The 25,337-nt window shown below is 37.6% G+C and overlaps 1 protein-coding gene across 2 annotated transcripts in view; it reads right to left on the reverse strand.

The window, feature by feature from the left end:
* The window catches only part of LRMDA (leucine rich melanocyte differentiation associated), a 741,773-nt gene that overhangs the window by 10,814 nt on the left and 705,622 nt on the right, over positions 1-25,337 (reverse strand). Inside the window, exon 7 of one of the 2 annotated variants that reach the window (XM_072931492.1) lies at positions 2,232-3,415. The exons of the other annotated variant lie outside the window; for it this stretch is intronic. Coding sequence (XP_072787593.1) covers positions 3,376-3,415 — 40 coding nt within the window. The 3' untranslated portion in view covers positions 2,232-3,375. Of the gene's footprint in view, positions 1-2,231; positions 3,416-25,337 lie in introns of those variants that run through there. 2 annotated transcript variants of the gene reach the window in all.

Raw genomic sequence — 25,337 nt, forward strand, 5'->3', positions numbered from 1 at the left:
ACCAATACTATTAATACTTTGACCGAAGACTAACCCAACAGCCTTTCTCTCTTGCTTACACTCCAGAATCAGCTCCTTGCTAATAATCATTAATATCAGCTGCAATGGAGGATGCTTTGGTACTATAAATGAATCATGCTGCACCATTCTGCAACAAATGGCACCCTAACACCAACTGTGTAGTTAAACACAGATAAAGTCTGGTTTAATTTAGCTAATTTACATTGTTGAACAGACCATTTCATATCACCTTTAGGTCTGATAGATCAGGTTAAAATGGATTGATCATTTTGCTAAACAGCCCAAGATTTTCTACTTTCTCATGACGAGTACATTCAAAATTTATCTAAAAGTTTTGGACTATGTTTCCATTGCATGGAATTAGGTATCACCCTACGTGCAACTGGATGGTTTTAGGCTTAAGAATAAACAGTCCTTGGAATCTGTGCATGTGGCTGGCATTCTGCTATAAAATAACCTTGTCATTAAGGCTGACATCATTAATCTTCTGCGCAGCAGTATCACCACAGCGATTTGTAATCAATCACAGTTTGATAAACCTTGCTTGATTCTGAATAACGGAGAGGAAAGAAGAGGAGCAGAACTCTGAAAAACACTCAGTTAAGCATCTGAGAAACCCCCAAAAGTACAAATAGTCAATTGGTTCTAACATAAAGAAGCTGATATAAAATGGCTACACAGATTGCTCTGTAAGCAAATAAGAATGGTTTTGGGGGAGGAGGAGAAGCTATTCATGACAGTAACTGTGCAGGACTGTAAAGAACTACGTAAGAAACTGGATCTGCATCAATGTCAGTAAAGCAAACTGCTCCAGCTCTCACTGAGTCCACTTGTCCAGACCGTCCTTAACCTCTCTCACTGGGGAAGGGAGTTTATGTGCCATAAAAACTGTGATGCCTGTCTTCAAGAGTTCAATGAAAGGACTACTCTGTATCAGTATATCTATATGCAGATGTCTACTTCAGATCTAACTCCTTGACCTTATCCCTTCTTGGTGCAAGGCACTAATTAGTAAACTTGACTTTTAATTCCTGAGGGAGAATAAGAGGAAGTGATGGACAGTCATACAATGCACCATAAACGGTACTCATTTTAAGATGCAATTGGTCATTCTTCATCACCAGTTAAATCACGTGTCTGCTTCCTGCACAAGGTTCCATGTCACAAAAGAGGCATTTATCCATACATAGACATATATGGATATATATGTGTGCATTTGGACATGAATATTTATGTCTATACATATGTCACCACCTACTAATATTTTTAGGGTCTTCGCTCCTAGATGGCACCACTTGCTGTTAAAAACACTTAAATCAAACCTGGCCATAGAGTAACTAAGATATGAAGCTGTTTTCTTATGTACCTACAGCCCTGATACTCATCACCACAAAGACTAAATTGAGCAGAACGTTATACAATTCCCCCCAAAATTATATAGTAATCTTAGTTAGCAAGTACCTGCAGTGAATGAACAGGCTGCTCACACCTTTTCTGGACCATGAGGCAGTCCTACTAGGCTTTCAAAATACTTCAATTGTATTATAGCAATTTTATGTTAATTTTTAAAAATTTATTTTGATTTCAAATATGTGGTCCAAGCTAGAGAAGTGATTTCACAAATGTAGCTTTGTGAATTGGAGGAGTGCCACAAGAGGGACAAGGGAGCTGTGTGACAAACTTTTGCCTCAGCTCAAAGGCAAGTTCAAGTCTTTGCCATAATCTTCAGTTCTGTAAAACCACCCCAAAATCAACCACAAAAAAAAAAAAAAAAAAAAAGCCCAAACAAAACAAACTGAAAAAAACCCCAAAACCAAAACAAACCCAACCACACAACAAAAAACTTTCCTCTCAAAAAAACCCCAAAACTCCCCCTGCAAAAACCAGCAACCTCTCAAAAAAGCCCCCCCACCAAAAAATAGCCCAACCCAAAACAAAAGAAAAAACCACCCACAAAAAAAAATCAGTTTCTTTTCAGTCCTCCCTTACTTACCACAAGTCCACCCTTTGCCACCTGAAGTCTCTAGGGAAAAAAATCTATTTTGAAACAGACTGTAAATTTTCTCTTACTTCAAAGACAGAAGACGTTCAGACCTATTTCTAAGTAAGGGCAATCAATGACCCTAAGCTTGATTCCTGGCTGTATGTACTTGAGTGACCTCTTCAAAAAGTACTCCCCCTCCCCCAGTCCCCAGGTCTTAAAACACAGATTTATTATTATACTTTTTTCAAAACATTCATTATGCTAAAATTTCCACCTACCTCTGGGTCTAGTTTGCCAGATTTTACTTTCCCATTTTTTTATCACCAATGAGACACAAGTGTCCAGTAACCAGACACTTTCTGTCAAAAAAAATCTTACAGTCAGTAGGAGAGTGAGTTCAAAGTATCCCAATGGAAATTATGGAGAGAGATGAACACTCCGGAGCACTTCTTATTTTCTTTACAACTTTATTCAATTTCCACTTTCTTTTCCTGTTGGAAGAAGAAACTCCTCTTTCCAACATCCTTGTCTTCTTAGGTTCTCCGCACCGACTTGGAAATCAAACCACAGTAACAACTTGTAAAATATTTTACTGCATTTGAAACCACTGACTCTTGAGAAGCTTTAAACATATCTGTTCATTTTTCAGTTCATTCATTCAAGTGTTATCCAGTAAACTCTGTTTTTAAACATCAGACAAAATAAAATACAGATATCAAAAAGCATTCATTGTAAGATACAGTGCAAAACAGATCAACAAAAGTTGGTTTTATCATGGATCAAAGACTTTACAAGTAGGATGCATAATCCATGTGTGCAGGCTGAAATAGGTAGCCCTTCACTCCAGGTGAACAGCTTGACTGCAAAGCATTTTTGAAACTCAGTATCATAGTTGTTTAATATTTGGAATTAATGGAAGCAGGACTGTTCCTTTACTTCAAAGATAACTCTGATGACACCAGAAGCCAAGAAAACCCATGATTTTCACATATATATTACTTTCCCACAGTGGAAAAGAAAGTTTCAGAGATAACTTTTCCTTCTGATAGACTGAAGGGTGATGTAAAATTAATTTCCTATCCCCCCACTGCACATAATCCCTGTTCTGTCTTTTCATAATACACAAGCTTCATTACTTCTTCAGCAATATTCTAGTCAAATAATGAAAAAAAACCACCCTTTCATCATTCTGTATATGGACATAGTTACTATGAAGTTATAATAAACATGTGCAAGACATTGGAATTTAGGAAACCTGGAAAGTTTTCAGGTTGGGCTACCATGCAGTCACCCACACTGATGAACTGCTTCTTGAAAAACAGTATATTAGAGAATCAAGTCCAAGCAGGTTATGAAATTTATCAAATTATTTAAATGCCCATGCTTTTAAAGGAAGGAAACCAAGGAAACCTGGAAGGAGAAAAATAAGAGATGATTAGGTGTGTAGACTATTACATGTGACAATTGAGCTGGAGAGGTTTACTGAGGGGATATGGGCATAGATAGAAGTTTGGGTAGCTGGGTAATCCAGTCATTTGTATGAATGGCAAGTATGACAAAGAAATACCTTTTACATATACCAGCTGTTTTAGAATTCCTCCTTCCCTGCAGTGCTGGATCAATTTCTCCAAGGATACATTACTAGGTTTTGCAGGTCTTTCTCATACTTGGACTCTGCTCAAAGAATTTGCAGGGAAGATCAGGGCACCAATCAATGAAAGTCCTTGCAGCCATTTGATTCAAGTTTTTTGTAGCTGGACTTTTGAGATATAGATCTGTTAATGTGTGTCAAATATATGCAGGGTGGTTTTTAGGGAAATCAACAGCCTGGTGTTTGTAACCTGCTTTGACGTGTCCAATCTCACTGAAAACTTTGCACTGGCCAGAAGGAAACCCACTGCTCTCCAGCAGCTGGAGAAGCTCCAAGTGTTATTGCCCTTTCTAATTCACATTCTTTCTTCAAGTCAATTATTACCCTCATGTTCTTTGCTTGCAACTAGGAAATCAAAACTTTCTCTGTAAACAATAGGAAAACCTACTCTTGTTATAAATTATGTTTTTCACCCACTTTTGCTAAAAATACCCAAGATATGCCTGGAAATCCCTTTCAGAATGAGAGGGTTCAATGTATGACATGCCCAACATGCATAACACGCTTTACTACTGCAAATAGTATCTGGTACTAGCCACAGAACATGCTTAGCTTTATCCCCTATAACATTCAGCTCCATAGTATGTGGTAGTTTTAATATTATTTGATTATTGCTACTTCTTACCACTAGGATACACATCAAGAATACTGATCAGAGAAGCTCTCTACAAAACAGTATCTTTTTCAATTCTTCTGGCACAGGATATGAATCCTGGAAGAAACTGATGTAAATTTGATTCCTCTACCTTTAAAATATGTGTGCTTCAGAGTGACCACTGGGTAATTTGTACCTGGTCTGGGCTTTGACACAACCGCACGGGCTCCTCCAAGAACAAAGAACAGGAATGCTTGCAGCCCTGACAACAGCTGTATCTGCAGGATGATTTGTACAGTTATTAGCTGGAAGTTACTTTCTACAGAGTCCCTTGTAGTCAATTCAGTGCTGTTGGAGGCTGCAGGATCAGCTCATCATCCTCCAGCCATTCTCTCATTAATACACTTCTGACCTGGAGGCCTATTCTGAGTGGGACAGAGACTCTCTAGTCAGTTAAATCACCTGTCTCTTGGCTATGCTGTGAAGACATAATTATAAGGATTAGAACAAGACCATTAATTTAGAGCAAAAATAATACTGTCTGTAGGACTTTGAAGATTTAAATTCCCAAGACTCAGTAGCAGAGCCCATGTTGTTGGACAGTGACCTATTGCTCTGTCCAGGTCTCACAGAGAATATTTATTTCATTAATACCTTCAGCATGCTTAGTAAGCACGTGGGCCATGTTCTTTCCAGCAAACAGCAGCTCTTTAACAAAAAAATGCCTTTTGAAGATGATTGTGAGTCTTGATTGTCTATGAAGGGAGACTAATGTAACTGGATAAGCAAGAACTTCAGTCTAAGTGGAGTGAATCTATGCCATGTATTCTGTGATTCCTTTATGGAAGAGCAGTTCTGATATGCTGTGATGAAAGATGTTTTGGTAAGGGGGATGGCTTAAGGCCACCTTCTTTTACAGCTCACCTATCCAGGGAAATATAATAACTGAAGCACAGAACATGAGCTTTTGTTTTAACAAAGTTATTTTTCAGTTTAGAAATAGGAAGAATCTCCAAAACCTATGACACATCTAATTTTCCATGCCTCTGTTCCTAGGACTTGTGCTTTTGAGTGATTTGCCCAGAACCCTTTAGTGTGAAAAGGAAGTCCTCTAGCAATATAATTGTTTTCTTGATATATTTACACTGTAGTTTTGGGGGTATTTTGCTAGTCATGTAAAAAAACTGATGATAAAATATGTCCTTTTATCTCACCCACTTACCCTACATACTTAAAAATGTGATTTCATTTACCTGTTTCTTGTTCACAAAGTTTATTTGAAGGGTTGCTACTAGCCCTGCAATATGAATCCCGAACTCAGCCCATGGTGCATAGCTGAAGGAGCAAATCTTTACTCCATGTTTAAAGCTAACCTGAAATTTAATTACATGTAATCTGCTATTATTTTTTGGAGCAGTTAGATTTCACATACTCTGTAGATTAAAAGAAAGTTCTGAACACCCTGTTTTATGAGACCAACAAAGAAATAAAGATTATTCAGAATTGTTAAGGAAGAGGGTAAGAAAAGCAGGAAGCATACTTGGCACATCATTAAGAAATGATGTGCTGGAGAAACTGGAGTGGAGAAGAGATAGCAAATGGCCAAACATGAAAACAGAAAAGCACAAGTGCTAGATCAGGAAAGGAAACCAACTGAAAACATGAAAATGGGGGGGAAACAATGCAAAAGAGTTCATGATTGGTGCAGAATGATCAGACCAAAGCTAATGAGCTTTTTCTCACACTCTGAAATCAACAGATCTACCACGTGCTCCAGCGAACTGTGGTTTCTTTCCATAGCAAGGAGGATGACTTTTCATCAGATGTGTCACTTGGTGAAATAATTGCCAGCAATAATGGTGCAATAGCAGCATACTCCGAGCACAATTTATCCATGTCTTTTCTAGCTTTCAACTTCAAAGCTTCTACTGCCTCACAGATCACATCAAAATGACACCTCTGTCGTTAATGACAGTGGTCTAATGCAATACCGAGAAGTCAAATCACTTCTCCAGATGGGCAGAATGCCTCATGCAGAAGCGAGGCAAGTGCACGGGTCCTGACATTCATATTCAGATTTGTATTTGTGGGGAAGAGGGTGGGTTTGACACACAGATGTATTCATATTTGAAACAGCCTGATTTATAAAGCACAAAATTCACTAAAATTAGAAAGGAGTGGGGACAAGAGTAGCATGCAGAGCCTTAACTTATGCAAAATGAATGCTTGGATGTAGAAAATTTCCCTTTGCACAGCACACAGCACGTGTTAGGCAGTGTCACAGGTCAGAGATGTGATTTGTCTTTAAAGAAAGAAAGAAAGAAACAAATTAGTAAAAAAAAATAAAAATGTTCCTTAAAATGCACACTGTCCTTGTAGGCAAATGCACATATTTTTCTGGATCTAGGAACAAAATAAGCTGCTGTGAAGCCTCTCCCGGTGGTCATTACTCAGGTAAAGAAGAAAGCTGGCAAACTGAAGTTATTAAAAAGAAAGAATTGTCTGTTTATTTTCCAGAGCTGTTTGAAAATTACCATAGAACAGTAAATCTCTAAATATGAAAAATATTTATTCTTCTTACATAGTATACATAAACACACATGCAGCCAACATAGTGGCAGGGACACCATTTGTTTAAGTTTCATTAAGATGTGTAGTTAAAAGCCTTATTAAAAGGGTCCATTTCTCACTTCAGTGAGTTCAGTGAAATTTATTGCCTGAGGGTTAAGTAATGCTTCAGAGGAAAAATGAGATTTAGGAATATTTTCATATGTTACCATATACATTTCCTATAATGGCTGCTTGGATGGAGGATTTAGACTTCACTGTATGTTTTCACAGTGCTTTATGTATTAAAATAGACAATCAAACAAAATAACCATCTCTCAGCTTCACCTCTAAGAAAAAAAAAAGGAAAAAAATCTTCTTTGGGTAGAAAGCAAGGTCAATTTTTTTTGTAACAGATTTATTTTTCTCAGTTATACTGCTATTCTACAAACATGGTTAGAAGGACTTAGTTAAAAAGACAAATAAAGAAAGGGAAAGAAATGGAAAAGGAAAATGTTCTCAAACCCTGCATTTTGAACTGTTTGGATGGTGAAAAGGAGATGTTCTATGGCAACCATTAGCAGTGTACTGCCATTGAATAAGGTCTATAGTGTAAATTACTAACTAAATGATTGTGTGCTTTATTTTGTGTGCTGGTGGCCTTGTTATTTATTGATTGTAGGCATGTTGGAAAAGTCTAACTTGAAAATCAGTTCTATGAATCAGATTTTTCTCCTAGACCATGATTATGGTCCAGGAGACTGCTTCCATAAAACTGCAGTCACTGTCCAGTGTTTTGTTCCTTTGGTTTTTTTTTAATTATTTATCTTAAAACTGTAGATAGGAGACTGCAGAGAGATTGACACTGCTCAGTTGCTGCTGCCCTCCTCATCAAGGGAACAAATTTCAAGTAACATTAATTTCTTGTTTCGTAAACATTCAATGGCAGCTCACTTGTTAGGCCTTGCTTTGGGATAAGGAGGAGGGAATAATGGTTTGGCTTTTCCTGAATAAATTTGAATGTTTATTAATACTATTACTTTCAAGCCAGCTTATTTAAGCAATAATTTTAATGAAATCTTAATGTTGAATTCTTCTAGTGTTTAATTCATAATTTTTGTGTTAATTTATATCCATGACCACAGACCCTTGACCTATGACCACACCAAATTTCACTCATATTTTTTGGTAAATGTTGAAATCAGTTCTCTTTTTGTGCATAGACTCCCCTCTATCAGAAATAGCTCCCAGTTGTGCTCTGACAGAGTAGTAGAGCACAAAGTTTCTCCAAAGTTTTCAGGACCATCACTTTGCTTTCAATCAGCAATTATTGGTTTTAATTTTTTCTTAAATTGACCTACAGTTTTAAAATTAAGAGACTGTTTATGATTTCAATTTATTACTTTATTTAACTTTATTTACTTCATTTTTGCTTCAGTTGGCTTTCCTTCTATTCTAATTTTTTCATAATGTTTCAGCAGGAAGAAATTCAAAAGCAGGAAGTTGGAGCAGCAACAGAGCATTTCCAGAAACCATAGAATGGTAAGGGTTTTTCTCACAAGGAATCCAGTTGTTGTCATACAAATCCTTCCTTTTGGGTATCTGCCATCATATTGCTGAGAATTAACCACAATATTTCCATATAGACCTGATGGAAAACACCCCTGAAAATTCTGACTCCAAGGAAGAACAAAATTCCTGGGAGTTCTCTACAGTAAAGTCCTGGCCTCCTTTGCCTCTTGTCTGGGCTAATTGTCCCAGAGCATACTGAGAATGAAATAAGAGGCCAAGGATTAAGTAAAAATCTTTAATTATTTTATTTTAATTTTATTTTATGTAGAACATTTGTTACTCTCAAGCACTCCACTTAAGTACCTTCAAATACAGGAACTAAGGAACTAGGCCCTGATCTGAATCTTTGGGAAGGTCAGAAAAGATCTGTCTTCCCCCGTGGGCAGACTGCAGACTATTGCTGGACTCCTTAGGCAGAGTCTCCGGAGTTTTCTTGTATGACTGTTTCACTGGACTTCAATTTTTGTTCTATTTTGTCCACTTTTTCATATTTATGCATGCAAAGAATTATTCTTGTATAATAAAATCAAGATTTAGTTCCCTATCATCCTTTCAACTATAAGCTCAGTTTCCCTCTTGGTCACAAAATTCTGCATAAACTGAACATCAGAGGTGGCTTAAATGAGAGGGTCTCTCTGTGTATTCACCCCTATTTATTATGCTCCCTGCCTTTCTACTGTTTCCTCAAGCAATAAATGTTGTATTTTGTCCAAAGGAGTGACTACCAGTAGCTGCTGCAACAAGTATTTTTTTTTATCTATTTAACGTTCTGGATTACATGTATACTAAAGTTACTGTGAAAAAAAAAACCTCCACTAGGTGTAAGTTTGTTATAGTAGTAAGCTGAGAAATGTTTTTCTCCCTGTAGAGGCTTTGTAAAAAGAAATACTCCTAAAACCTCTGCCCTGTAATCAGCCAAGGACCCTAACGAAAAAGCACTTTTAGAAAGTGCAAAGATATAATAGTCCCAAGATGAATCTGCCCTACAGTTCCATTTTCTGCCATACAAACGTTTGGGAGCTTATCATTGAAGCCACATTAGTCTTGATTTAAGGTCTTTTGACACATTATTACAGCACACTGCCATCACTTCACACCTGTCATTCTGTCAGTCAGAAGAGAGGGAGGGGAAACAATTTTGATGTCAATCAACAAATCCTTCGGGAGGTGTAACCTGTTACGACATATTACCCTTTGCCCATTGCGATTTACAGGCTTTGAATTTAAAGGACATATGCCAGAAATAATTAAAGACTAATCTTTATTGTACTCACTTAGGAATGAAGGCATTTAGTACCACCAGCACATTTATATTGTCCAGAAGAAGAAAGAGATAGAGGAGCAGAGCGTGATACTACAAGTACTCTTTCCATTTCTATTAATAAATTGTTCTGTTTGGATGTTAGAATTCTCTGCCCTCATGGAGTAAATACTTAGAAAAGTGGCCTTTCCTCTTACACTTGTATTAATGTCCTAGCAATGTACAGATGATTCCAGTATGATGCAAAATCTGTAAGACTGTTTTTGAATCAAAACAGTATTTTAAAAATTGAGGGGAAAAGGCATGGAATTATTGAAAAAATAATCTAGTGAAATAGAAAAAAAAAAAAAAACAAACAAACCAAAACAACTAATATTGTTCTCTGTGCTTTAGTGGCTACAAAAATCAATCTCAGCCTGGAGAACTACAACTTCCATAGGCATGGCTTTGGATCACCTTGTAACTACTCTGCTGTAATTTACTTGGAGGCACCAAAGGAGTGATGTCAACCTCAAAATCTGAATTTAGAATCTAAATCCTGAGCTGAAGTAGGCTATTTTTTTTCCCAGGCTAGGTTTCCAGAATGACACAGAAGAGAGAAGCATTTACACAGCCTACTTGTACTGTTCACAACTCATCTCTGGAAGGAACATCTTGTCCTTAGACTGACCTTAGAGCTACAATCTAAAGAAAATAACTGCAAAACAAGAATAGCTATGGAGTAAATAAAATAACAGGCAGGGACTATATAGTCCAGAGAGAACCAGAATAAAAAAAATTAATTATATTGTAAATTTTTTTACACAGCAGCACTGTATTACTATACATACAGCTTGTTTGGGTGAGAAACTGGGTGGAATTGTGGAAGCTCTGACTTGCAGTTGTCACCACATGCTATCAAAACCCTGCTGGGAGGACAGTTTTGCTAGGTAATTTGAAACAACCTTTGGGCTTATTGTCCAACAGGTAAACTCTGCATCACTAACTCATCATCATGGAACATTTTCCTGCTTCTTCTTCCAGCTGTACCTCTCTCATTTAGGTACACACACACACACAGACACGCAGGAAGACACGAGTGGAGGCAGGAACAGGAAAGCAATTGCCTCAGCTGTGCCACAGACCTTTAAAGACTAACACACCACTCTCCTGGAGAAGCGTATCGAGTGTGCTGTTCTCTGCTGATTGGTGTGTCACCATCACACAGGTGATCTGGACACACAGTGCCCTCAATTTTCAATTTGCATTCACAAACAGTTTTCACAAAAAAAGGCAGAGATTCACACACAGCCAAAAGCATCGCGCCTACATTTGCTTATTTTACCTGAGAGAAGGGAAGGGCTAAATTTGCTTTAGCTGGTAATAGTGACAGAAGTGCACACTTACAGTAACAGTTCATTTTCCATTTCCTAAAATATGGAATCAATCTCACATATGAAAGACTACACCATCTCAGCTCTCACAATTTAAAGAGGCGCTTTGAAGGAGTGGGAAGTTGAAAGACAAGGAAGCCGTAATGAGAGCTGGATTTTAATCTATCATTTTACATAGAGCTAGGAAGAAAACAAATGATGCCTCATCATCCTTCTGATTAGATACTCTTTGCAGATTTTCACATTTTCATTACACTTTCCTCCACCTCTACTACTTTCTGCTCTCTCTGGAGGTGGCTCAGACATGACCATGTCAACCAACCAGACTTTTTGCCTCAAATTCAACTTGCTGGGGCATTTATATACTTTCAGTTGCTGTGGCAACTTAACATACATCAGCAGCTGTCCCTTGACTGTAAGCTATAGTGGAAGTGAAAAGCTGTACTTCAATTTTTACCCAAGAAACCAAGACTCTCTAGGACAGGCCAGAATTGCTGTTTTCAGGGAAAATCAGCACTCACAGCCATGCATAAAGCAAAAACCAAGTAACTATGCCTAATACAAGAACAAAATATTATAAACAGTGTCTATTTTGGTATTTTGTGTTAACTGTAACACAAAGAATCTCTATGTTACCTGCTGGCAGCTGATGGCTGATTCTGCCTTTACAGAGGCAACATTTTTAAAGCAGCACAGGCAATGGAGTAAAGCTGGTAGAAAATGTGATTTGAATGAGGCTCTTAGTTTGAAGCTGGTCAGAATAGAACCTTGTCAGCCTGGAAGACTGTCGAATATGCTGTGACATTTAATCAACTGCTTGACTACAGGCTCACCTTTAGTGTCTGTGGTGAAGTGAACATGATTCCCCTCACCTTGCTTCACATCACACATCACTTTTCAGTGCACTGCTGTAGAGAGTTGGGTTATAGCCTTTTTTTTTTTTTTCCTAAGAGGAACACAGTAACAGAGGTCAGCTACAGTCATGAATTTTATGAAAGGTTTGCTGGGAAACCACATTAAATGGCAACATCAGTCCATACATCAGCCCTGTAGTGCTTTTATTCCAAGACTCTGCAGCTGAGTGATTTGCAATGTACTTGCATTTCATGGCCATCATTTTTAAGCAATGTCATTTGCCTTGGTATCCTACACTTCAGCTGCACCAGAATCCACCCAGCTATTCATGATAAATTTCTTCCAAGAAAAAATCTCCACAAGAAACAATCCCAGGATCCCCAAACTCCAATCTTCAGAAGCCCTGGATATAAAACCAGGCATGGATACTTCAAAATGCAGTAGCAGCTGAAGAGAAAAAGCTGAGAATAAAATTACTGTCCCAGAATTCAGAAAAGTAAAAAATTTTGGTTAAAAAGTAAGGTCAACAGGATGCTGACCTTAAGGTCTATATCATTTATATGACAAAAAGAATGATTTTTTTTTTAAGTTTTTGAAGGAAAACTGACACTAATTACTTTTTCTCCACAGAATATTTTTTTCCCAGCAATGATATCAACTCTATTCCAATTACAATACTGTGTATTTTTTTGGGTTTACTATTGTAAAATATTCAGTTGCAGAAGTTATGTCGTCTATCATATCACAGATACATTTAATTGTCAATATGAAATAGTGTTAAAACACTATTAATCCCTTCTGAGAAAGGAGTTACTTGAAAGGTAACAGTAAACACTCATATTTGTAAGCCGATGTGTTAATATTTGAAAATAAAGGAAATAAAGGAAAGACTCTATCATCATGAGCAAACTTTAATGCAAGTCTAATAAAAGTCATACTCCTACTGGAATATCTCAAAGTGCTAGACATTAGGCTGCAATCTTTATGGAGATATTTCTTGCATTTTGGAAACTATCTACACTGGCATATTTAAGAGGGTTCACAACTCAGGAAGTCTGTTCCCAAAATGGCTTCACAAACTAAAGTTTTAAATATCAGATGTCTTTTGACAACAATAACTACACATGGATGCACAGTCCTCCTAATTTCACTTAGGGATTCTTAGGCCAGAAGTCTGTGCCTGCAAATCAAAGGAAAGAGAGCACAGTGTAGCAGGTGTGACAGCAGCACAACATCTGGCCCAGTACTTAGGAAAGAGAAAAAGAGGAAAATGGCAACCACCAGCTATGAACCCTAAACAGCTGGACAAAGCAGCTATAAGGCTTTTCCTGGTCTTCCTGTTTTGACAGACTTAATTTCTATTGCAGAATTTCCAATAATCACTGTAAATGCCTGCAACACCACACATCCACTACTCTAAATCTAAGCTACCTTGCCAGAAGGACTTAACCAGTGTGTGTTATCTCCACCTGTTAGGAAGGCAATCTGTATCCATGACAGGGAGAAACTGCATGGCCAGATTTAACTCTTGTTAGCTGTCATGAAACTCTATTTGTGGCAGATCCATTCCAGCCATGGTAAACTGGCTCACCTTGGTTTCATTCCTGTCTCCAGTTTAGCTCAATGGCTGTGCAGTCAGTCCACAGAATGCCTTCTTCCACTCTAGGACCAGGGAGACTTTAAGCACTGGTCATTGGCTCAGTATTCAGAAAGTTACATTGTAAACATAATTACAGTAGTAGATAACATAGCAAGAATGGTCAGTTAAAATATTACAACATACTTATTTAACATACTTAAAATAAACACTATTTTTTTAACCAGAAACCTCATCTATTTGTTCCATGTGGAATGTCCCTCCTCCAGGAATAGGAGTTTAACATGCCACCCAAGGAAATTGAGGGAGCTGAATGAAGGTGTTGGTAAAATGGGATCAGAAATCACAGTAAATCTATTTCCATTTATGCCTTAAGAAATTTTATACAAAGAGTAAATTATTTCCTCAAACCTTCTGTGTATTTAGCCATGGATCAAGAAATAATAAAGAATTGGCGGCCTCTTGATGATAAAGATTAGAAATGTGTTTGCCTGAGAAAATTGAATCCGATTGCATTATTTAAGCCAAAACCAGAGGTTGTTGAAAAGGAAGTTTCATTTCATTTCTCAGATGTTAAACCATAAGTCTGAATCCCTTCCAGGTCATACTAACATCAGTGGTTGTCTGATGATGCCTAACAGGCAAACAAAAAATGAATTCTTAGTGTCATTTCAATGCCTAAATTAGAAGGCTCCTCATTAGAAAATGGACATCACAGAAAATACTACCTGTGATACTGGTGAGCTGTTACCACACAGCAAGGAAAAGCCAAAGCAAGGCAGAGTTCTCTTTTCAGCCATTCTCAACTCTATGCTTGACAAAGAGGACAAACTAATAGGGCATCTACAGAAAAATCTACCAAACAAGTGTTCTGCTTTTCTTTATATAATAGCAATTCCACAGAGTTAGAGAAATGCAGTTTCCAGCTCTGCCAGTGCGATGTTCTTTGCAAAAGAAAAAGGAAATGTGCACAACTGTAAATTTCAGCAGTAGAAAAAGTTTAAGAGTGCTGTCACCTTCTCCATTGTATATATAGCTTGGTAAATAAGGGAGAGAGAGTGCGCTCTTGGCAAAACCATTCGGCATTCTGTGCTCAGCCTTCCCTCCCGAAATAAAATACAATGCTAAGTTTTTAACACTGGTAGTTTGATGTATGGCTCTCTTCTACCTCATCATTCTAGTATGATTCAACAAACATTAGAGAGAAATTCTTCTGTTTAAATCCTTTACTGCAACAGAAGCAAATATCTTACTTTTGGAAAACACATTTCTTAAAGATAAAATACAACTCTACAATACTCTTTCAGATAGATTTGCCATAAGTCAGATACCCTTGTTCAAATAATGGACTATGAACCTAATTTATCTTGTGCCTTCAAGAAGTACAGAACTTGCTCTTATTAAGGTGCTCTATTATGAGAGTCTGTGACTGGTACAATGAATTGTTTTTCAGCTGTGCTGTGGTTGCTATTATAAGTCTTCTAGTTGAATGAAAAGGCAATTAAGGGGGAAAGTATTTAACAAGAGACCAAAGCAAAATGATACAGTTTTAAGGACACATCATGATTACAATGACATTTAAACTGTCATTCAGCTAAAATAAAATAACAATATAGACCTGCATAGGACTCTGGCAAGAGTGACAGGAACAAACCTATTAACTTAGGAGAAAAAAAGCTACTTCATGCTGTAATAATACCTTTAAATAATGAACATTTGTTTCCCACTTCCTTTTCACTCCTCACTAAATTACAAGTGCATGCAGGAGAAAATATAAGTTTCTTATTGAAGTGACCTTATCAAATCTATACCTGGATGATTGACATACCTAGATGCAGTTTTCTAATGTTCTGTTTTTAAAAGACAAGCTTCCTTTTAAATTCCAAGTTTAAAATGTGTATCATTCAAATTTTGGGGAAACTGCTACAGTGCATAATAAATCCAGAAAAACCCTCCAGGTTCTTCTATTATCTAAGGATATAAATCAGTCCCATGTGAGGAAACAGTCCTTGTACTATGCAAAAATACAGTCTACAATTATGACAGCACTGGACAGCACACTATGCTGTAAAAAAAGTAAGCAGAAGAAAAGAAAAGCAAAGCTGAGAAATGTTTTAATAATGGCTCTTCCTATTAAAGCTGGACTACACAAAGTATAGTGTAGGTCTCTTAAGGTATAAATATCTGAGATTTTATTTAGGTTTTGCCTAAAGAGTCATCAAATCATATCCAAGTTTTGGGCCTCACAACACATTGTTTCGGCAAGGTACTTCTAGGTGCTGGTTATCTGATACTACCTGTAGTAGTAAGATGCCAGTTTGGTGCTTGATTCCACTTGTCTGTTGACTCTTATTTGACATTTAAACATTGTTTGCTCATTTAATTTTCTGTTAGTGCCAGAGATTGGACAAAACTAGGTTTCAGCAAAAATTCTGGTTTTTATGAAGTTGTGTCTGGGTGCAACTTGCATTCATCTCTGTATTAGTTTGTGCTGCCTTTAATGACATTGCTTTATCTCTTTCCCAGCACCCTGCAGGAGGGCTTGTTGGAAGAGACAACAAATCAGAGCTTCTGATTTTGCTTCTAATTTAACTGAATGCAATAAATACCAATTCAACAGAGTGGCATCTGAAACTTTCCTTCCTTCCCTTAGCAGCAGTATTGCTGTGAAAGGCAGCTACAGAATACCTGTTAAAGTCTCTTTTTCTTCAATAAACAACAGAAATGGTAATTATTGAACAAAGCTCATGAGCTGCCTTTAGAGGGCCTATATCTCAAACAATTTTTCCTGACTTTAGTGCAAAGTCAAGAAAAGTTTCTTTTGGCCCTTTCCATCCTCTCCCACCCCAGAGTTCCACTCCAGCTGTGAAGCTGCTCTGTTGTTCACACTGAGCAGGGGTCATATAGGACAGTCCTTAATGACTACCAGGTTTTTCAGGTTTTTCAATATGTGTATGTTCACTTTAAAAACCATCTTGCAAAAAGTTTAACTCGCAACACCATTGACAAGAATTTCTCTCTCTAGATCTTTTACTTGAATTGCTACATAGCAAGTGAAGGGGAAATTAATTGTGATTGCAGAAGCATCATGGGACCAATTCACATCTGACATGAATCAACTTTCACTGAAAGTGTGAGAATATCTCTATGAACAGTGGGAATGGCATTTCACAAGGAGCAGAAAGAGCTTTTAGAATTATTTGCCTACATCAGGTAAATAATTTAAAAACTGAGAGATAGTATAAAAAAGAGCCACAGAGCTTTAGTCAGAAAAAAAATGCTTTCTATTGTTGTTAAAGAAACTACAGATCAAAAAGGTGAGGCCAAGCAGAAGTTTTTTTACTCATATTAACAAAAGGATACATTGAAAATGAGTTTTCTAATTATGTGGGGAAATAATACACTGATGTAGTGGTTGTTAAATCTCAGAAATTAAAAGGCAAGCCTGAACTGCAACCTAGAGTTTTTAGAGCAGTCTCAGAGCTTGGAGAATTCATAAACCAAGTACACCTTCTGACATAACTATAAAATGTGGTATAAAGCCTAGGAAAAAATAGCCATCTTGAAAGGGTAACAGCACTTTTATGAGAATTTCAACTGCACCATGGCAACATCAACCCGTCAAAGCAAATGAAGGGCAGTAAAAGTAAAATTAAAAATGATGAAGAGGACACCAGCTTGCTAACAGCTTTCCAAGCTGTAAAGCTTTCAAATATTATCTCTTCATTGGTTTGTTCAATCACACATGCTGGTTACCAAGCTTTATCATATTATGCATCTTTTCCATCACTGCAGGCTGCCAGGTTTTGATGGACCTATAGTGAAAAAATAAAAAAATCTTTTCCCTCTTGGTGCATACCCCTCCTTCTCTCTTATTGGTTATTCTCTACTGGTGCATACCACCTATATGATGACACCTCCTCATATCAGCCAAAGATACAGAAATTATGGGAGAGTTCAAGGGACTTCTGGCTACTTCAGCGTTCCATTCCTGTCTCCTTCTTGCTTCACCCACATGCCCCAGAGCCTATCCCCATGGCTTTCAAACCCAGACTAGGTTTGGCTGCTCTCTCAGGTGGGCCACGTATCCCAGCACCCATTGCTTAGAAAGCCTCTCCTCAAAGGTTTTATCACCTGCCAATGGCAATTTCCTAGTTTGCACTCATTCCTTGTCTTATAGTGAATTTGTTTTATTCAATTCCTTGAAGCACTCTGAGATTCAGCTTTTATGCAAGACTCAAATGCAAACGTAGAGTTACAGGTGCTGTGTGCTGGGTTTGAATCTCATATCTGCTGTGTAGGCCCTGGTAAAGAATTAAAAGCTCGGTCTCTCTGATCCATTTAATAGCATCTCACAATAAATATTTCTACATTAAAGAGCCACAGCTTTCTGCCTAGGCCTTTGCTCCTGTGATTCCTCTCACTTTTTATTAGCTGCAACATGATTCATGTTTTAATAACTTTCTCATTTAAAAATGGCATTAAATCAGACCATAAACATTGTATATATATTTCATTGTCATTAAAAAGACCTTATACTGCAAAAAAAGGTGTGTTAAAAAGAACATTAATAAAGTTATAAGTAGAAGGGGCCTTTTAAATTAAAGTCAGTCATTAAAGGACCTCTATCTTTCAAGGCAGAGAATTATCAAAATGTAGATTGCTGAAACTGTAACACATCACAGTTTCTTTTGGGGCAGAAAGTGCTTAGACTCTTTCATCTTTAAGCTGTCATTAATAGAAAGGACAAGTACATAGCACGCATGCATGGTCTATGCCAAGCTCAAGATAAAAACAGCTCTGAAAATGTATTTACCAAATATGAAAAATATGAAATATCTTATTTTTAAAAATCTTTCTTTGTTTCTGGAGAGAAAATTTTTGGTGTTTTCTCCAGACAATCAGATCACTAGTATGACATCCATGGCAGCGTATGGATGAACTCCAAAAAGGAATACTGCAGGTTGTTACGACTTTAGCAAACCCAGTGAGGCATAAATGGTCCTTTTAAATTTTTGATCCTACAAGGTCATAACCTGGGAGCCACAAGGTACAGTAATTGTAGCCGTGTAAAAAAATAATGCAAAGTAGGACAGAAAGTTTAGAGTAGGGTTTCTACTCCAGGCCAAACCTTTCCAAACTGAAACTATATATTCTTTTCCTCGGGAAAACAATTGCTTTTTTTTTTTCTGGTGCCAATTAGAAAAATAAAGCAAGTTATCATCTCCACAATACTTGATACCTTATGCCTATGAAAGCTGACTGTTGCTTATCAGTATCCTGAACCTGGCATTGCTGAGCTAAAGAAGTCATCCAGGTGGCCCAGGATCTGCCCCTCAGCATCGCCCCATCCCAGCAAAACCTGAGCGTGCCCTGTCTCATTACACCGACTGCCCTCCTGTCCCGAGTAATCCCTACCAGCTAGTCTAAACAAGCCTCTGCAAAACTTTTCAATGAAGCAGAACAACAGAATGGGCCTAGAGATCTGAAAAGCAATTTCCCTTAACAGGTTACTAAAGTTAACAGAAGTTTGCTCGCATTAACATGTTTGGATCAGAAAAGTAATGAAAAGCTATTGTATTATCTATAATCTATCTAAAGATAAAATTGCACTCACATAGCACAGTACCTCTTGATGGGCACTAATATTCCAGCAAGAATATTTAACAAAGGCTAATGAAGTTTAATAATTCAATGAATGTTTGCAAATCCTGCAAAATGCATTCAGGAATGTGTTTATTTCTGGTTTGCCATTGATACCAAATTAGATAAAATTCAACCACTTTTTTCACAGAAGGGTTTTAAAAACTTGCCCAAAGCCACAAGCATTTACAAAATGTGTATTTTACAACATGTTTCAAGAAAAAATTAATAGCTTTGAGATTAAATTGTCTGGATAAGAAAAAGAAAGCATGTTTATTCATTACCTTTAGTAATAGAGATTTGCTCCTTTGCAAGTGCCTCTAATATACACAGAAGTGAGATTTATTTTCAAGTTTGGAGAAATCAAGCCTATTTTTAGGCTTTTCTGTGTGTATGTTTGCTTTATCTTGCTTCACAAAAGAACATACTCCTTGCACAGACCAGCAGCTTCTTTTTCTGGACTCTCAGCTGGTATAAGCACTGTTTGCCTGGATAGTTGTCTGTTTTCTAAATCTACCAAATAGTTTCTAGTGTTGAACTGTGCTGCTCAGACAGAATTCACACAAAACAGGTAATGCAATTTGGGCTGATCTCTTTGGTGAATCTTCCTAATGGTGAAGATTTTACAGACATCTTTGTTTGCCTGGCAACTTCTCTACATAGTGTCTGGGTTCATACAAGTAAAATGAGTGGAGGTAACAGATTGTTCAAGTAAACATGGGAGAAATATCAATGAGTGGGGAACATCAGGAAAAGTATATTGATGAAAAGCTTTATTGATCTTATTATTATTTGTTGGACTTGGTAGTTGACGTAGACATCACACTGAGCATGGAAATGAACATGGGCAGTGGAATGAGTCATTAGAGGTGACATTTTCTATATTTAAGCATCTCCCTCGACTATCTGCCAAGAGTGCCTACTCTGGCACTTTGAGAGGGTACAAAAAAGCATTTGCAGACATGAGTGCATCATGCAGCTGGATGCAGGATGGGAGTCCCAGCATTAACAGAAAGAAACTTGAGACAGGGAAGGTAGGAAAAAGACCAGAACTGGTCTATGATTTGGTACAGTCACATAGAAGAGCCACCTGCATGAATCTGAAACAAAGACAGATGTTAGCATATCAAAAAAGGAGAGACAACAGCCAAAAGATCAGAGATTATATCCGCTAATCTCTAGTGCTTTTCCTCAAATTTAAGTCATTTTTCTGTAATCCTTGAATAATCTTTTGTACTAGAAGGTGGTAAGCAACTCTAAATGGGTTTCAATCTAGTGTTTTAAGCACCCCATTCTGTGCCCTGCCTGAACAAATCTGGAATCAGCAAGGAAAGAAATCATCTTCAGAATGTTAGTACTGCACATCTGAAACAGGTTTTGAACTTTTATGTCAGACCTCAAGAGATGAAAGTTTTGTGAGAAAGTTTTTGAGAGATGAAAGTCATATGCATGCATATAGTATTTAACTTACATTTTCTGTAACTATGTTTGCTTTCTGGATAATACAGACTTTTCTGGGTAATGTGATGCAACACATTTTCCTGATTCAAAGGTGGTAAAATTCACTGCTATGGTCATGGAGGCATATATTGAATGCATTTAGAGTTTTCTAGCTCATGGGAATTTTTCAGCAGTCACAGGAGGACAAGGTAGAAGGAAAGATCCACATCCTGATAGTGATTCATGGAAGTGGGATGAAGATATACTAGAAAATAAATACATGGTGATTAAACAAATTATGTTCCTAAACAAGTGCAAGATAATTATTTTGCTTTTTTTTTTTTTTCTTCCCCAGATTGAAATAATTCCTCTTCCAGGAAACCACAGCCATTCTTGCATATTTTCTATCTGATACTCATGCTTAGCTCAAAGCCTGTCATTATGAATATCATGAAGACAAATAAGCCAGGGATTTTGTTGTGATCAGATGGTACAAAATAAATTAAGTAAAATCATAGCCAACACTGACAAAACTATTACTTGTGTGATAAATGTGAGTTGGCCAAACAGTGGTCATCTTGGTTACATAGCACAAGCCTGTCATAATAGAGGAAGTAATTTAAGCACCTTTAGAGACTAGACCAGTTCTACATGAGCATGGCATCAGATGTCAGACAAGGAGCAGGAGCCTCATTTAAAAGAGGTGGGTATGTGTTTACAACTGAGCCAGCTATGTAAGGGTGGACACTGGCTTGATAAAAAGGCTGTCCCACCATGAGGGATCTGCTTCTTAATGCCCTCTTCCATTATCAACCTCAAAACTCAACATTTTGCAGAGCAAAGGTTGGATTGTGGTGGTCATCCTCTCGTGTTCACCTCTCTGCACCCAGTCTGTTACCATGCATGTCAGGAAAGCACCTGCTGCTTTGTGAGTGGCCAATCAAGCCCTTAACCATCAACATTTTAGTCCTTCACATTTCTCCCTGCATAAGGAGAGATGCTGAAGCTCTGAACTTGCTGTGAATACCTACACTATTTGATAAGAGACATCTCACCAGAGTATCCTTCAACAAATGGGATGATAGATGAGAGGATTTCAGCTGGGGTTAAGCAGAGGTAGATCAGGCCCAGTGTAACCTAAGTAAAAAATTACTTTCTGTACAATCACATGAGCCCTCACTGAACTTCTATTTTGACTGCATTTCCAAGAGTGGGACACGTGTTTAATACACAAGTCTCTGAAAGGCTCTGCATCCAAACTAGGAACTAAGCAATTACCTTGTAATCAGAGACAGTGTTGACAATGCAACCGGGTGGCAGCGTGTAATTACACAGTGTAACGTCACACGCAGTATTTTGCTCTACACCTTGCAAACTAAGTGCTGCCATATTTTTTTCTCAAGCTGAATAAGACTCTGGAGATTCTACACAACCGGAAAACATGATTCTCACAGCTTTTTTGTTGACATAAGTGAAATGCCTAGACAGGCCAATAAAAAAAAAAAAAGGTAGAAAATACCTTCTCCACTCTCTTTTATTTAGGGTAGTATGAAGTGTCTTAAAGAAAGGGTTTGGAGACCAAGTCATATATCTGTATCTTTCCCCTGGGGCAGATTCTCCAACCACTGCCAGCTGGAAGACCAACTCTATGCACAGGCAAAATTTAGCAATTCATCATGTCAAAGAATAAGGAGAACTTCTCTGACTCTGGGGATCGATCTTAACACCCAAGGGGCACAAGGGCAGGATATAAAGTCTCTGAGTTACTGTTAATGTTGCCTTCTAGTAATAAAGGCCATCCATTCCATCCATTGTTGTTAAAATTCCAAACCTATTGTTCTTTCCGATGAGAAAGTACCTGCACTTTTGGGAAGTCTGAAAAGTGACCCAATTCATAGGAGTAAAATAAAGGTAAAAAAGGTAAGAAAACCACCACCAGCACCAAATATTACAAGCTATCATTTAAAAGAAGGAAAAAAAAACCCACAACAATATAAAACCCAAACAACTTTGCTATAATTTTAGAATAAATGTTGCACTTCTAATTTCTAGACTTCTCCAGACAGACAGTTTAAATTGATGGCTTGTTAGTGAGGACTGGCCCCTTTGTGAGATGTTTTCAGAATGATTGATTTACAATAAAGTGGCTCCTGGTGGGTGCACGCAGGTGGAACTGATTCAGATCGATTCCACAGAAGCTGACTAATCAGCTGTTTAAACTGGCAGAGTGCTCAATGACAGAAACAGTGCAGCTATCATTTTCTATCTAAGATTACAAATTAACTTGTTCTGTTTATCCTGTATGCCATCAATATGGAGAAAAGCAGCTGAGAGGGAAGTGGGATTCCAGACTGATGGTATAAACCCTTTCCTGCAGATATGCTCTCGTACATTGACAATAAAGGCACAAAGGGAAATTTCATTACATATTAATGAAACCAGTGGAGAGCAACACCAAAAGAGGATGACTTCTTCAATTAATTAACTAGGATGGGAAGTCAACAATATTTTTAAAATGTGACCACAAAAGGATAAATCAATGCCAAAATGGTCAAGAGTAAATATGTACCGTCCCACACACACTATCAGTCTGTTCCTCCCCATGCATATTATATGCACCCCAGAGGACTAGCATCTTTAGAGACTGGTATTTCCAGAAATGATTAATGCTAGGTAATCAACATTTCAGCCTCTACAGTCATATCCGTGAAAGTGTCATTTTTACAACAAGGTGAAAAACTCCATGGGGAACACAATGTATGTGGGTAAGTGAAAGGTGTCAGAAAGAATGTGGGTAAGAGAAAGGAGAATAGATATTCACTGCCTCCAAGCCGGTAACAGGAGAGGGGTAAAAGAGGAAGGGGGGGGCTTAGCAAAATAATTTTATCCATCTCTCATTTGTACTATTTTCTTCATGCAATATTTGTGGCATTTGAAAAATTTGTGATTTCTCTTTTTTATCCTTCTTCCCTATCCTACATAGACACACTCCATCTCTTAATTCAATTTAAAGCTGCAGAAAAATACCAAGTATGCTGCAGTTCAAAGGGTAGTTACCCTATTTTTCCCAGCAGGAGATAGAGGTGATTGTGCTAAAATATGAGATTTAGTTAACCTACCAGAAAAGCTTCCTATTAAACGGGTCTGTTAAGGCCTAGATGGAAAAAAAGAAGGGAGACAGAAAAAAGTATAGCTCTCTCAAACCATCCAGTCCCTCTCTTTGCATTGAGAGTTGAGAATTGAATAATTCAGTAATAATTGCTAGCAATTTTAAGGGCCCTTTTATGTACCTATTTATGGTCTGAGAGCAACTCATGACACCTGGGGTTAGAAACAAAACAAACCCAATCCACCTGACAATCATCAATATCTTACAAACTAAAAAAAAAAATCATTGAAAAGTGCTGCACTAACATCAATGCTTACCCTATAGAAACTTAGATACATCAATCCTTTAAGCATTAAGATGACTGTCAATCTGGTTTACTATTTGCACACATTTAAGGATCAACACCAAATCAAAACTCATTTTTTATTAACTTTGGAGCTACATAATACATGGTCTTACTGTCATCTGCTTTCCTCTGGCATTGATAACAGAAATCAAAATACTAGGCAGATACTGACATTAAATTTGGTGGTCTAGGAGATAAATATTTTGACAGATGTACTGCTAAAGCTACTTTTTATTGCTACAGAAACGAAAGTAAAACTTGATTGTTAGTAATAAAGGAAAACAATATATTGTGTTACTACCTGCATGCTAAATGTGAAAAATAGTCAAGCATGTTTTTAACATGAAATAAGTCTATGAAGGGCAATATATTTGTGTCTAAAAAGGAAAAGCAAGCCAAAACTCCTGAGGTCTTCAACATCCTAGTATAATCACAGAATAAATGCTACTGTTTTCCAAGAAAGGAAAGGACTCTAGAAGAAAATACCTACTAGGTAGGATAATTAGGAAGGCACAAGCAACATTTAGATGTGTCGTATTAATTTCCGTGATCATCTGCTTTTGAGAAGATTAGCCTCTTGACCTTTGCTGTCTTAGCCTTGAAAAGTGTTGAATGCCCAGCATACTGAAGTAAAATTTACCTGCCTCATTGCTGACTTTCTCATGAGTCCTCAACCCTGACCTGAAGGGATCTTTTCTGACTCTCTGTCTCCAGAGAGGAGAAATAATTCAGTGCTCCTGCACATGTAGGCCCAACTCTCTCCTGAGCAAGCTGCCAAAGCCAGCTGAGTTATGTGGGCTCATATTGTGATGTGGGCTTCTCACAGCAAATTGATCTGATCTTGCTGAAGTAATTTCATTTCAGACCTTCAGGTTGATATGCAGCCTCAGAGGTGAGATAAGCTACTCGGCTCTAAACTGAAGAAGACATGTTTCTTCATGATAAGATTGCCAATTCAAAACCAGACACTGCTTGGGCAACCAAACTCAGGCATTGAGCATGATCCATCAAACAGTTTTGTTCACACATATGTAATAGAGAGACACACTCAAACATTTGATGCCTGAGACAACAAATATAATTATGTACTCTAAATAAAATCTAGTGGAATATTCAAGGAAACAACTTATCAACTGCCCAAATAACATGGGATGATGAGATCATGAGAAGGGAAGAAGAATCCCAAAGCATAACTAGCTCATTCTGGGTTTAGAAAGCAATAGTGGTTCTAGGCTGAACCAGCATATATTGCTGGTTTCTATTTCCTTTCACCTTTACATCTTAACATTGGGAGTGTCACCCAATTCCCACATTGACTGCAGACCCTTCCCTGAGACTTCCCT

The sequence above is a fragment of the Taeniopygia guttata genome, chromosome 6, assembly GCF_048771995.1.
Source record: "Taeniopygia guttata chromosome 6, bTaeGut7.mat, whole genome shotgun sequence".
NCBI classification, from domain to species: Eukaryota; Metazoa; Chordata; class Aves; order Passeriformes; family Estrildidae; genus Taeniopygia; species Taeniopygia guttata.